At 42.2% G+C, this 15,536-nt stretch overlaps 1 protein-coding gene across 1 annotated transcript in view; it reads left to right on the top strand.

Moving 5' to 3' along the window:
• bsna (bassoon presynaptic cytomatrix protein a) overlaps positions 1–15,536 on the top strand; it is a 57,207-nt gene that overhangs the window by 28,233 nt on the left and 13,438 nt on the right. The window contains 3 exon segments of the mRNA XM_084086545.1: positions 3,933–5,024; positions 8,229–8,684; positions 8,984–15,536. Coding sequence (XP_083942671.1) covers positions 3,933–5,024; positions 8,229–8,684; positions 8,984–15,536 — 8,101 coding nt within the window.

Raw genomic sequence — 15,536 nt, 5'->3', positions numbered from 1 at the left:
TCAGCCAAATGGTAGTCCTCAATTTGGGGAGAACCTATCAAAGTATGACCCCGATTGGTCAATAGGTGGCGCTATAGCAAGCAAAAGTATGAAATCAGCCATAACTCCTAGACGGTTTGTCATAGAATCAAGTGTCTTATATCACTGTAATCCTTGGCTCAAGACGGTCAAAACGTATATCTCCGATTTCATTTCCGCCTGGGAAAATTTTCCGCCATTTTGAATTTTCTCAAAAACCTACTTTTGCGAACTAGTCCTAGGTTTTTCGTCCGATTGGAACCAAACCAGTGCAGAAATGTTCTCTGGAGTCTGAGTATAAATAATTATCGAAAAAAAGTTGAAATTTCGATTCACGGTCGCTAGGGGGCGCCAAAACGTACGTTGTGGGAGGAGCCTATTTTACTAAAACGGCTATAACTCGAGAAATAAATGAGGTATCTTCACCAAACTCGGTACACATGTGTAATAGATCAATTTGAGGTCACAGTAAAAAAATCGCGACGATTGAACAGTAGGTGGCGCTATAACTTGAAAAAAACATGAAAATGGCTATAACCACCTGACCGTTTGTCCGATTGACTTGAAAATTGGTATGCAGTGTCTTGGTCCAAGGTGCCATGTATGCCTATGAGGACATTGACGTATCTCAAAAAACATGGCCGCCATCGGCCAATGAAGTTTGAGCACCTATTAGACAAGGTTAACGGAGGCTGATCGGAACGAAATTCAATGGGCATGTTCGACTCATGGCCCAAGAGGTCTGTAAGAATTTTGAAAGAAATCGGCCACTAGTTGGCGCTAACGAGATTTTTCGGCTCTGTAATCACGTGGTGTTGCATACATCCACACAATATGCATATCAGTTGATAGATCTCCTCATACTGAACAACTTTGCCTCAAGAACCATTGCTGTCAATCAAACCGTTCATTTAATATTCGCAAACATGTTAAAAACCTACTTTTGCGAACTAGTCCTAGGTTTTTTGCCCAATCGGAACCAAACCAGTCTAGGACAATTCTCTGGACTCTCTAGATCAATAATTATCAAAAAAAAGTTGAACTTTTGCATTTGGATGGCTGTAATAGGGTCATTTATAAAATGGGCGTGGCAAAATACACTAAAAAGCCTATAAATCCTAAATGAAAACTCAAAACTTCACAAAAATTAGTGAGCATATGTCACATAACATCATTAACAAGCATGCCAAATTTTATGGACATCGGACCAAAGGTGGCACTATAACTGTTAAAAAGCTTTAAAACCACATATTTCCTATGGTAAATTGCCTGTATTGGCTGTAAATGGACTTTTCAATCTATTATTTCAGTGGTTAAAAGCTTTCTAAATAAATCTTAATGTCTTAAATGTTAATGTGCTTAAAGGCCTTAAATGCTTGAACCCCGATAAATGCTGCTTGCAGCTTTAATTATTATTATTTTTCTTCTGCCGTAAAACGCATCGTGCAGCCCAAACCGTAAGTGCTAGAGACTTGAAACTTTGCCAGATGGTAGTACAAAAATCGAGGAGAGGTTATCAAAATATGACCCCGATTGGCCCATAGGTGGCGCTACAGTACAAAAAACAAAAAAAAATCATATTTTTGCTTAAATCTCATTAACCGTTTGTCACAGACTCAAGTGTCTTATATCATTGGAATCCTTGGGTCAAGCCGAACAAAAAAGGCCTCAAGGATTTCATTTCCGGTATGCAAATTTTCCGCCATTTTGAATTATGTCCAAAACCTACTTTTGCGAACTAGTCCCTGGTTTTGTGTCCGATTGGAACCAAACCAGTGCAGAAATGTTCTCTGGAGTCAGAATATCAATAATTATCGAAAAAAAGTTGAAATTTCGATTGACGGTCGCTAAGGGGCGCCAAAATGTTTAAAGAAGGCAGAGCCTATTTTACTAAAATGGCTATAACTCCAGAAGTAAATGAGGTATCTTCACCAAACTCGGTACACCTGTGTAAGAGGTCAATCTGAGGTCATAGTAAAAAGATTGCGGCGATTGGCCACATGGTGGCGCTATAACATTAAAAAAACATAAATCAGGCTGTAACCACCTGACCGTTAGTCCGATTGACTTGAAAATTGGTATGCAGTGTCTTGGTCCAAGCTGTCATGTATATCTATGAGGACATTGGTGTATCTCAAAAAACATGGCCGCCATCGGCCAATGAAGTTTGAGCACCTATTAGACAAGGTTAATGGAGGCCGATCGGAACAAAACTCGGTGGGCATGTTCGACTCATGGCCCTAGAGGTCTGTAAGAATTTTGAAAGAAATCGGCCACTAGTTGGCGCTAACGAGTTTTATGGCTCTGTAATCACGTGGTGTTACACTTATCATCACAAAATGCATATCATTTGATAGACCTGCTCATGCTGAACAACTTTGCCTCTAGAACCATTGCTGTCAATCAAACAGTTTATTAATTATTCACGAATATGTTAAAAACCTACTTTTGCGAACTAGTCCCTGGTTTTTCGCCCGATCGGAACCAGACCAGTCTAGGACAATTCTCTGGACTCTCTAGATCAATAATTATCAAAAAAAAGTTAAAATTTTGCTTTTGGTTGGCTATAAGAGGATCATTTATAAAATAGGCGTGTCCAAATACACTCAAACGTCTATAAAGCCTAAATAAAAACTCAGAACTTCACAAAAATTGATGGGCATATGTGAAATAACATGCTAAAGAAGCATGGAAATTTTTATGGAGATCGGACCATAGGTGGCGCTATAACTGTTAAAAAGCTTTGAAAACCATATATTTCCTATGGTAAATTTCCTGTATTGGCTGTAAATGGACTTTTCCATCTATTTTTTCAGTGGTTAAAAGCTTTCTAAATAAATCTTAATGTCTTAAATGCTTATGTGCTTAAAGGCCTTAACTGCTTGAACCCCGATAAATGCTGCTTGCAGCTTTAATTATATTTGTAGCTGTCTGTGCTTTTGTGAGGGAAGATACATTTGAGTTTTGAGTAAAAATACTCAGATATAACAGCAATATCAGATGAAACGGAAGTCTTTTCTTGCCTATTGTGACATATATATATATATATATATATCTGTGTGAAACGGCTTCTGGAACAAATGTAGGGCGGATTTGATTTTTTCCATGGGGAATTGATTGGATGGTTGGATGGTTGTGTTTGGCTATTGGTGGATCTCATGTGAGTAACAGGTTGCCCTGACCTTATCATCAGAAGAGAAGCTACCAATAGGTGGTGCTGTGACCACATATGGTGTGGCCAGAGTAAGGTGACAATAACACAAGCAGAGTTTGGTGTCAATATGCCAAAGCATTACAGAGATACAGCCTCAGAGTCGTTTTGGCATCATGCCATCAAATTTGTTGATGCTGTATACGAAAACGGTTTCGTCTATCGACCCAAAATCCATAAATTCTTTGCCGACATGGTCTGAAGATGATCTGACTCGAAATTTGGAGAAAAACGAACAAATGGCCTAAGAGGAGTTCGGACCGGAGTTTCAGCCGACTATGGCAAAATTGTTTCTAGCCCTTACAGTTCAAAAGTTATTAGCATAAACGTGAATGCAAATTTGGACAGTTGGTGGTGCTAGAGGGATTGAGTTAAAGACTCCAAATTCGCTGTGGTTAATGTTTTTTTAATGTGGTTAACCAAATTTCTTAACTTTCTTTAAAACGGTTCTATGGGCTTTCAGAGCGGTAGAAGAATAATAAGGACACTTACGATTACAATAGGTGCTTGGCACCATAATAAACACTGCAATATTCCATAAAAAACAAGAACTGTCCATTTTGATCTCATTGTGGCTTTAATGTGTCTTTGGTAAATTAAAATAATTTTGGGGAAAAAAAGTGATTCCAAATTCTGAATGGAGTGTGTATCTTTCATTGTGTATTTCTTTCAAGTAATGCACTAATATGTGTTTCTTCAACAGGTCAAGGAGTGGCTTTGTTTAAACTGCCAGATGCAGCGGGCTTTGGGAATAAACATGACTACACCACGGTCCAAGAGTCAGCAGCAGATACATTCTCCCTCTCATCAACCTAAGGCTGACCCCATACCCAAGGCCCAACCTCCAGCTCAGCCCACACCACAGTTACAATCCCAAACGCAGACACAGACAAAAGTCCAGCCTCAGACTCAAGCGTTCTCTGGGATCCAGAGACAGATTGGTCCTACTGGACCTAACCAGACTGGACTTCACAGTGGGCCACAAGCTGGTCTCCAGACACATAAAGAGCAACCACAATCAGGTTCCCAGTCAGGGTCCAAGGATACCCAAAGGCAGGTATTGGGACCAAAAAGTCCAGAAAAAGTGGCCCAAATAGGGCGGATTCCTCATCCAGGGGCAGTGCCTTTACCTGGTTTAGCAAAGGCACAATCGCAGTCCGATCTGGGGCGTGGCTCTCCAGTGCGGCTTGGAGGTCAACCCGATAAGACCCGGAGTGCCGGAAGCTCCCCAGCCCATCACCCACCCTCCCACGAGCCACCTCAAGATGGTCTAACTAAGCTGTTTGGTTTTGGGGCATCTCTCCTAAACCAGGCAAGCACCCTTATATCTGTTGACCCTCTTCCTGGATCCTCACAGCAGCCTTCACCTGCCCGTAACCCGACTGCCCTGGGGACAAAGGTGATCTTTAGTGATGGAGCTAGTGCTAAATCTACAGCAGGGCCACCTGGCACTGCCAAAACAGGCCCAGGAGGAGTCATGTTCCCTAAAGGTCCTGGAGCCCCCCTTCAGAAACAGCCTCTGCAGCAGCAGTCACCAGTGCACCAACAAAAAGGGCCGAAACTACAGCAGTCGCCGTCACACCATCAAACAACACCACAGCAGTCACCGCTAAAGCAGCCTCCAACTCTGCCTCCAACTCAGCCAGTCATCCAGAAGCCAGACGTCACCTGCCCACTATGCAAGACTGCGTTCAATGTCGGAACAACAGAACCACCAAACTACAGGTCGTGCACCCAGTGTCATACAGAGGTGTGCAATCTTTGTGGTTTCAATCCCACACCACATCTGGTGGAGGTAAGGAGCTACACTCATCTTGTAATGTAATGGACTGAAACTATTTCTTCTTTTCTTCACATTTCTCTCTTTCTCAGTCTTTAATCCTTATTTGTTCATATTGAGTGCCAGCGGAATCCCTCTCAGAAAGAAAGCAGTTTTAATTTTCTACTGTGTGGTGGGAATTGTGATGTGTGTAGAGTAACTGTGTTCACAGGGAGAGGCCTAGACATAAGTGTTGTATCTTCTACATGGCCATTGGTCATTCAAACCCATTGTTCATTCAAGTACATTCCAAAGCGCTGCAGGTTTATAAGCTGGTACTGATAATTCATGTGTCATATTCTAGTGTTATGATGCAAAAGAGCCCAGCTATAAACAGTTTGTGTCTGTTAATCATCTGTCCATACGAGCAGTGAAATGACATGGGTGTCTGTCCTAACAGTGTGTGTGTAGTAGTAGCGGATTTAGGCATCTGGGTGACATGGTCAACCACTCAGGGGTGGCATAGGGCAACCACACACAAAAAAAATGGGTTTGGACTGGTTTTCAATCACTCATTTACACGTCATGTCAATAGCTATGTTTCCACCCACCTATTTTTATGCACATTTTGGGATATCTTATAAACACTTGATGGAAACGCCAAGATGTGCATAAATTCTAAAAGTGTGCATAAAAACATATGCACTTAATTGAGGAGGATAAATGTTTTGCTAACATATGCTTGAACACTAGCCATCTACAAATGCTCAGAGCGAACTTCCAGAACATAAAGGAGTTTCACCTCCACCAAACGAATGGAGAATGATCAGGGATGAGATTCAATATGACATCGTAGCCTGTAAGAAAGTTGCCATATGCTCCACTGACTCAATGGCTGTGGTCGCGCTATTCGTTTGGCAGGTTGAAATGTGTGACAGATGAGATGGCACAAGGTAAACCTGTTTTTGATGCAAACATGAATAATAGTATAAGATTGTCACTGAATGAACTGGAACAGTTTTCTTCTCACTGATTCCCAGAGGCTGCTCTTGGTACTTCCTAAAACGTTTACTAAATGTTTTTGAGTATTTTATGATTGTAAAAGACTGACTTGCCATTGAATAAAAAATATATATTATATAAAGTGTCCTTGTCCTATATAGAGTGTATAATAGAGATTTTTATTTAATATGAAAAACCTTCAATATCAGATTGATTGACCCAACACTATGTCAAAAACAACCCAGCAAATAACCCAGGGTTAATGTATAAAACCCAACAAGCTGGGTTGTTTTAGCAATGATTGTTTTTAACCCAGCATTTTTTAGAGTGTACTTATTTGTTAATCAAGGTTTTATATAAGTTAACAGTTAATAATAAGAATGTTAATATTGTGTTTCTCATTTGTATCTGTGTAGTTATTCATTAATGACAGAACAGTATTCTAAAGTGTTACCCAGAATACTCTAAAATAATATATTTCTGCCTCATTTTGGTATAAGAAGCAACATGGGATCACAGAAGGTTATTTCAAACGCTCGACTGATGTTATAAAGTGAGTTTGGAGCAAACAAACATGGTTTAAATCTCATAAATGATCATGTTTTGATGCTGTGCTAAGCAAACATTCTAGCTAGCCCTTATGAGCCTGTTACCAGGAGTGATTATGTGTTATGACTTATTTGGAAAAGTAAAGATCATTGGAATGTTTCTTCTTTTTTTTTTAAGGGCATTTGATACAAAGTCAAAGATGGTGGAGTGAAAAGTCTGATCAAAGAAATGAGGGATTAATACAGTGTGAATAGAAAGGCATCAGTAAATATAATAAAGGAAAAATAATAACTAGAGCCATATCCCGGCCGGAGAGGTGTGAATGTGTGCAGGGGAGACTGGAGCTGAATGGGGCATTTGCACCACAAAACAATAGACCAGGGATGTAAAACTTAGGTTTTACGTATGTTTACACGACAACGATATGGTTAAAATGGAGAAGTTTTTCCTTTGAGTTTTCCGCATACAGGCGACAACATTGTCAAAACGATCCCCATTCACATGGATCCACGAAAACAAATAAAAACGCTGTATTCTGCTGCCAGGCCATTAGATGGCGATGAAAGACTAAAGACTGAACATGTAATACGCATGTGCATGACGTCATCGTCTTCAGAGATTTGCATTTTTGTTGTTTACTCAGAGACCGTTTTTTAAAAACATGCACTTTGAAACCCGTTTTCAAAATTTTGCGTTTTCAGGCACCCAAAACGGCGTTGTCGTGTAAACAAGCGGCCAAAACGCATAAAAAGTTTTTAGTCGAAAACGGCGTCGTGTAAACAGCCCATTAGTTTCTGGAGGGCCACAGCCCTGCAGAGTTTAGCTTCAACCCTGATTAAACACATCTGATCCAGCTCATCAAGTCCTTCACGGTCATTTGAAAACTACAGGTATGTGTGTTGGAGCAGGGTTAGCCCTTCAATAAATTAGTTTGACACCCCTGAGTGAATGGATGCTTTGAAGATGTGAATAAACATCAGATAGCATTTTAGAGTCTTCAGAGTCTTAGAGTTATCATCTTCACATTTAAAACATGATCAGGCCTGTGGTTTTAGCTGCGTTGCATTTCTGTAAGGCTCATTTCATATTTTATTCCATTTATTTTTCAAGGGGGGGGGGGGGGGGGGGGGGGGTGCAGGCTAATAGGTTAAACATTACCTCATAATGTTTAATCAAAATTACGCATCTTTCTGTGAAAATGGCAGTCTTCTCTCTGGTGGTGTATGCCAGACTTCTTAATCATTTTGTGAATCACATCTCTTAAACCCTGCCCTTTCACAATCGACTGCAAGCTTGCATAAATTTTTGAGTGCAATACGCACATCTCAAAATCCAATCAACAGCCGATAGATGCAACCGAGTCCCACTCTACCTGTTTTTCTTTTTTTGATAATCCATTACACTTGGATGTATGTCACAATACGGATGTAAAGTTCTGTTGCTACCTCTTGTTTAATTGCGACTTTAATGCAATTTATTGGCCAAACTGTTTGTTTTTTTTAAATATATATATATAATTCACTCAACAGTTTACTCATTTATGTATTCACTCAATATGTTGTTTGCAACATTGTTCTATGTTGTTGTTTTTTTTAACTTTTTTATATTTGTTGTTTGTGTACCTTTTTCAAAATAAAGATCATCTTGTGATTCTAAGTATTGAACTTAAACTTCCCTGTTGTTTTGCAGAAGAAAGAATGGCTCTGTCTGAACTGTCAGACTCAGAGACTGATGTCTGGTGGACTTGACCCTCTTCCAGTTCTACCTTCATCTCCCAGCCGTCAACCGGCGGGTTCCCCTCGGCATCAGCAACTGCCCAGCAAGCAGCAGCAAGGGCTTCAGGCAATGTCACCAAAGCAGAAACCTCCCGTTTCTCAACAGAGTGGTTACTCTTCCCCCCTAGCTAGACCAGCAATTGATATAAAAACATCTGCACAGCCTACTACAGCCACAAAACCTCCTGTGTCTACAACTGCTGCATTTACTTGTGAAGAAGTGAGGAAGGAAATTGCACCCAAACAAATTAAGGGGCCTGACCTTGAAGATAGGGACAATAAACCAACTCTGAAGAGAGGAACAGAGTCGCTTCAGACACCTATAAAAGAGGAAAAGAAAGAATTACAGAGTATTACCAAATACTATGAGGTAAGCCATTGGCTCATAGTAATATCTCCATAATTTAGCAAATGTTCTAAATCATTAATCTCAAATATTTTTAACATTAAAATTACTTTCAAAAAGAGGCCAAAGTGAACTTATATATATTTTCATTGCTTGTTGCATAGTATTGTCAGACTTTCAAGAAACCATGCTCTTCAGATTTATAAAGAGAGGGCTCAGTGTACTGATTGATAGAGTATCACTCTATAGATTGAATTTATGGTGTGCACTAGCATTTGTTTGTCTAAGTGTATCTTTTGTATATGTGTTTTTTGGTCTCCCAGGAAACCACCAAGACAAACAGCAATCATGATTTATCACGGAGCCCACAGAGTTTGAGTGACACTGGCTATTCCTCTGATGGGATCTCCAGTACACATAGTGAAATTACTGGTCTTATCCATGAGGAAGAGCTGAAGATGAGTGAGAGAGGTCTGACTGGGCACCATACACCACCAAGTCCGTCTGAGCTGATTAAGCTGGAGAGCTCCATGCGACCCCTTCTAGAGTCTAAATTTTCATCTGAAGGAGAAAGAGCACAGGACAAAAAGCGAGGAAAACAGCAACACGGTGACTTAAGGAAGCATCAGTCTCGCTCAATATCAATCAGTCCGGAGGAATTTGACTCAGATGAGGACCTTGAAGGCATTATGGAAGAGGAGGAAGATCCAACTGAGGGAGAGTTTAGATCAATTGCTGCTGTAGGAGAGAACAGTGGCCATAAAAAAAGAAATGTCGAACCTGAAGAGATTACCGATGAGGAGTTTATGAGGAGGCAAATTATGGAGATGAGTGCAGATGAGGATAATGTGGATGAAGAAGAAGAAATGGAAGAAGAGGATGATGATGAGGATGAAGGCTATGGCTACAAAAAGCTAAAAAAGACACAAAAGCACATTAGTGACTCAGGAAAAGAAAAGCGCCGTCTCACTTACCACTCTAGTAGCTTTGAGGAGGAGAGTACAACAACAAGTGATGTATACAAAGGATCAGCTGAAGAGGACCTCATGGCCTCGCAAGGAGGGTTGCGCAGATTCAAGACTATAGAATTGAACAACACCAGCAGTTATAGTCGAGACATGGAATTAAACAATGACAATGACCTGAGTCTCGATAGAGAACCTGAGCTGGAGATGGAAAGCCTCACTGGTTCTCCAGAAGAAAGGTCGAGAGGGGAATATTCCTCCACCCTCCCACCAACCACCTCCAGCTACACCTCGGGGATATCCCCTACTTCCATATCCTCTATGGAAGATGACAGTGACAGTAGTCCTAGTCGCAGGCAGCGTCTGGAGGAGGCGAAGCAGCAGAGGAAGGCCAGGCATCGCTCCCATGGCCCTCTCCTACCTACCATTGAGGATTCTTCAGAAGAAGACGAATTAAGGGAAGAAGAAGAACTCCTAAGGGAGCAGGAAAAGATGAGGGAAGTGGAGCAACAGAGAATACGAAGCACTGTCCGGAAAACAAAACGTGACAAAGAAGAGCTAAGAGCACAAAGACGTAGAGAACGATCCAAGACTCCCCCCAGCAATCTATCCCCCATTGAGGATGCTTCTCCAACAGAGGAGCTAAGACAGGCAGCCGAGATGGAGGAACTCCACCGGTCCTCTTGCTCAGAATACTCTCCTTCGGCTGACTCAGATGGCGAGGGCTATGAAATTTCATCAAAGCTGTACAAATCAGGTAGTGAGTACAACCTACCAACCTTTATGTCACTTTATTCTCCTACCGAAAAACCACAAACTACATCATCGACAGCTGCTACAACTACTTCTTCGAGTAGCAAGCAATTAAAAAGTGCAGAAGAAGTATATGAAGAAATGATGAGGAAAGCAGAGATGTTGCAGAAACTACAAAAGCAGCAGACACCACAGCAATCTTTACAACAGTACAGCACAAACACCTATCAAGAGTCAGATATTAGAAACAGACAAGATATTGAGGATGAATATGATTATACTGATCAAGATGGTATTCACTTTCAGAATAAGGAGACGGTTGATATCTATGAAGAGATCCGACAGACCTCACAAAACATTTCAAAGCAGCTTGACGACCAAATGGAGATGGATGTGTCCTACTCAGAAAAACAGTTACTAGATACAAGCTCAGCCTTTGCTAAGCTGCTGGAACAAAGCAATGCTTTACTGACTCCTGGCACAAGCCCCACCCAGCTCTCAGCGCCAGTATCATTTACTGAAACTGGGACAGGAGGACGGATACCTGATGTTAGAGTAACTCAGCATTTCTCAAAAGATGGGCCCAAAGAGAGACTTAGAAATCAAACAGGTAAAAATGGTATTACACCAGCAGTTGCTGCCACAACTATTGCTGCTTATGGAGTGTATGCCAGGGAAATTGTCACTGTCTCTCAAACTAGTGCCAGTCAAACAGTGTCCAGCACACAACCCAATTTATATGGTCGGCAGACTACCACAACCACCGCTAGTGTTTCAAATGTGTCTCAAAAAATATCTGCAATCACTCAGGCTTGCAACCAAAGAGAAAGTGCTGCAAGGAAAATGGCAATTAGCAAAGGACTCCAAATGAGGGATAATTCAACATCATCAGAAGCTATAAATGAATCTGGCCCAAGTTCAATTAGGTGTTATACTTACCATGAAAGGAGCCCTCCTATTTCTCCCACTTCATCTCCTCTTCATAGTCCAACGCGATCTCTCTCTAGGAGAACAGCTGAGCTTTCAACTCAGACAGTTGTCCCTTCAATGTTAGCTTCATCTGGAAATGCTTCTCACACCTATCCAGTTGTGGCACAGGGCACTCAGACTTCAGATGGGGTTGTTTCACCATGCCTTTTTAGACAGCAGTCTTCTCAAGATAGCCATTTTATGATTAGAACAGAAGAGCTTGAGCCCACTAGCCCACCAAAGCCAGTTACAGTCAACACAGCAACATCTCCTTTGTCTTCACCGACAAGGTTTAGCCGCCAATCAACATTTGATGCCTACTCGCCTCCTGTCAGCCCTCCTGATACTCCACCACATCAAATATCACCACAGCATGGTTTCTACAAAAACTATAGAGCTGAAAAAGTTAGTGTTGGAACTAGCATGGTCACCACTGCTAGCATGTACACACGTGGATCAATGTCAATGGAAAACATTTCCCTTTGTCGCATTTCCACAGTTCCCGGTACTTCAAGAATTGAGCTGGGACACAGGTTACAGAGTGGAAGTGTAGTAGATCTACGAACTGGCATAAAGCCAACACCAGTTATCATGACTGACCAAGGAATGGATTTGACTTCCTTAGCCACAGAATCTCGAAAATTTTCTGGGTCTGTTGAAGGAAGCCCAATTCGTCAATCCACAACTATTCAGCCCTTAATAATGAACCTGAATACACAGGAGCAGCTGCATGTTGTGACACCAACAGCTACAACTATCAGTGTTACTGTAGCTGCATCTATGTTCATGTCCCAGCCTAAGCACCCTGTGCTCTATTGTGATCCTCTTGAAAACAGAGTTGATTTGGGCAAAGATATGGGAACAGTAGTTTGCCTGGCACCAAACAAGCCACCACAAATTGATCCATCTATACCAAAGATTGATGCTAAGCTGGAAGACCTGAGTATCCAGCAAGAGCAGTTACTTAAACAGCAGCAGAAGCTTCAACAGCAACAACAACTTCTTGAGCAGCAGCTTCAGCAACATCATCAGCTTCAACAACAACAAGCTGCCTCATTTGCTCAGCTGAACTTATCTAGCCAATTACCTCTAATCAAAAAGGATATGCTTGTCACTCAGACAAGCACTGCCACACAGGTTAATGTCATCTCACCGGCTATGACATCTGAGGTTTATAGTGTTGGAGGTTCACTTGAGTTAAGAGGAAAGCCATCAGAGACAGGAATCATGAATCTAACAAACGTCAAGCCTCATGTGATGATGGTCCAGATAGATGGCGCTGCACAAGGAGCTACTATCACACAACTTATCAAATCAGAGGAAGGCCAGGATGCGATGAATTTAACTGGGCAAATAAAATCAGAAAATCAAGTGACTTGCTGTGACATGGTTTATAACCTGCCCTTTGGTGGCAGCTGTGTGGGTGGTCCATTCTCCCAGAAACCAGTCACAGATGAGACTTCTAAGCTAGCATCAAGAACACCTTCCACATTACCACAGCTCTATCAACAACTTGATTTACGGCAAGATGGACAGACATACCAAGATTACGCAATTAAATCATACACATTGCCTCTCCCTGGACGGCTTCAACCATCAATGTCTGAAACCAACATTGCAGAGGCAGGGTTGTCATCATATTCAGCAAAGCTTGATCACCCTTTTCATGGCTCTGGAGAATTATTCACAGACACAGTAAAGGATGGCTATGATGGAGGGTACCTTGGAATGGGGCTTCAATATGGCTCCTACACAGATCTTCGTCAGGGTGATGTTGCTGATCTACCAATTAGAAGGTACAGCTCCTTGACCAATATGAGCTCAGATTATGGATATTTCTCAGGTGATTTTGCAGAGTCTAATCTTGCCCAGTACAGTGCCACAACTGCCAGGGAGATAAGTCGCATGTGTGCAGCTCTTAACTCCATAGATAGATATAGTAGTAACCCTGACATTTTACAGTTGGGCACCGAAAGAAGCAGTGGTCCACCTAGTAGAATTAATATGCACCAAAGTCCCAGATTTGGTTTCAAGTACAGCTCAGATGGAAAGCCTCTTTCCCATAGTCAAGCTCTAACTGACCTCATAAATGCAAGACAAGCCAGTCTTCGAGCTATGTATCCATCAGCTATTAGATCAGCTGATGGGATGATCTATTCAACTATAAACACACCAATTGCATCTACAGTTCCAATTACAACCCAGCCAGCTTCTATGCTACGTCCTTTATTAAGAGGGGTATACAGACCTTACCCTACACCAAATATGACACCAGTACCTCTGGCAAGCCTAACTAGATCGCCACTTGCTCCAATGACTGGGCAGACATTTTTCCAATATCCTACACCTAATCCTCTCCCTCTTACAACATCTGTAAAAGTACCTGAGTCTGTCACAACAGTTCAAGATACTCCATTGTACCTTGGCAATTCTCCAGTAAGCTTAACAGTAGCTGGAACTGTTACACAACCAATTCAGTCCTCTTCTGTACCTGCTGGTTCTGTCATATCAGCACCTATTTCAACTCCAGTGGCCATGGCAATGAGCCAACCTGAGATCCAGTTGCAACCAATGAATCTATCTCAACCCTACCTTCAGGCCAAGCCCACTGCCCAGCCTCTATTACATCACCAACTACCACAATCTAAATCGTCTGCTCAATCTTATCCTCCAGTGCAGGGTCATCCTATTCCTCCCAAAACACAGCCACCCCCATCATCTCAAGGAGGTAGACCTACTGCTACTGCTACCAGAAATCTTGCTCAAACTCAGGAAAAAGAAACAGAGGAAAGACTGCATCAACAGCAGGAACAACTTTTGCAAATTGAGAGAGAGAGAGTGGAGCTGGAAAAATTGCGACAGCAAAGGCTTCAGGAAGAGCTTGAGCGGGAGCGTTCAGAGTTGCAGAGGCATAGAGAAAAAGAGCAGATACTTGTACAGCGAGAGATTCAGGAATTGCAGACTATAAAGCAACAAGTTTTGCAGCAGCAGCAAACTGAGAGAGAAAGCCAGTTGGTCCTGCAGAGAGAGCAGCTAGCTCAACAAAAACAGCAGCTTGACCAGATCCAGTCTTTGCAACAACAGTTACAGCAGCAGCTTGAGGAACAAAAGAGACAGAAGACTGCAACAGCTGTTGCTGCAGCCAGTTCAAATACTCAAATCCTGAGTGATCAAGCTGGCAGAATGATTCAGTCACAGGAATTGGCCTCAGATATGTTGTATAATGATGTTCAGGTTTTCTTAAGATCACTACCAAATTCTACATCAGAGATATGCTTGAGAAATAGTGAAGATCAGCCAGCAATCTGGTCCATGCGTAAACAAAGATCTATGCCTCGGCTGCAAGATGGTAATGAGGGAGAAGTGACAATGTTCCCCCAAAGACGTGTAGACTGCAGTGTGCAAACAGATGATGAAGATGGAGAGGAGAGGTATCTGGTATCAAGAAGACGACGGACTAGGCGCAGTGTGGACTGCAGTGTTCAGACAGATGATGACGAAGACAAGGCAGAGTGGGAGCAGCCAGTTAGGCGTAGACGTTCACGTTACTCAAAACATTCTGCTGAATCTGGTGTAGACCACAAATCCGAAGCATCTCAATTTACCACTTCAACTGCTAAGACAGCATCCTCCAGCATTGCCATCCAGACCATTCAAGATTGTTCTTCCCAAACAGAGACCGAGCAGCTGGTTAGAGTATCGCCGAGCATACATGTCACCATCCCAGACCCCAGCAAGGTTGAAATTGTCCACTATATTTCTGGTCCTGAGAGAACACAGAAGGGTCAAAGCTTAGCTTGCCAAACTGACACTGAGACTCAGTCTCAAAGCATAGTTATTCCACAGATAAGCATTGCTACCACTGTCAGCCCCACCAGTATCCAGTTAGTTGGTTCAGCTGATTCACTCTCCCCAGGTCAACAGAGTGCTGGGAAGTTTGGGAGGCGGAAGCCTGATCCTTTGGAGTTCGGTTACCAGCAGCATCACCTGCATAATGAGTCACTGTCCAGCTTGATCCGGCAACAACCTAAATCTCCACAGGTGCTGTATTCCCCTGTTTCTCCTCTTTCTTCTCCACAACGCATCATAGAAACATCATTCTCTTCTAGCGAGAGGCTGAATAAAGCACATGTCACCCCACAGCAGAAGTCCTGTATTGCCGAGCCATCACAGAGACATCAGGCCCTTC

The sequence above is a fragment of the Abramis brama genome (genome assembly GCF_963993115.1).
Source record: "Abramis brama genome assembly, chromosome: 16".
NCBI classification, from domain to species: Eukaryota; Metazoa; Chordata; class Actinopteri; order Cypriniformes; family Leuciscidae; genus Abramis; species Abramis brama.
Note: the sequence above shows the minus strand (reverse complement) of the source record. Positions and strands in the feature narration are given on the sequence as shown.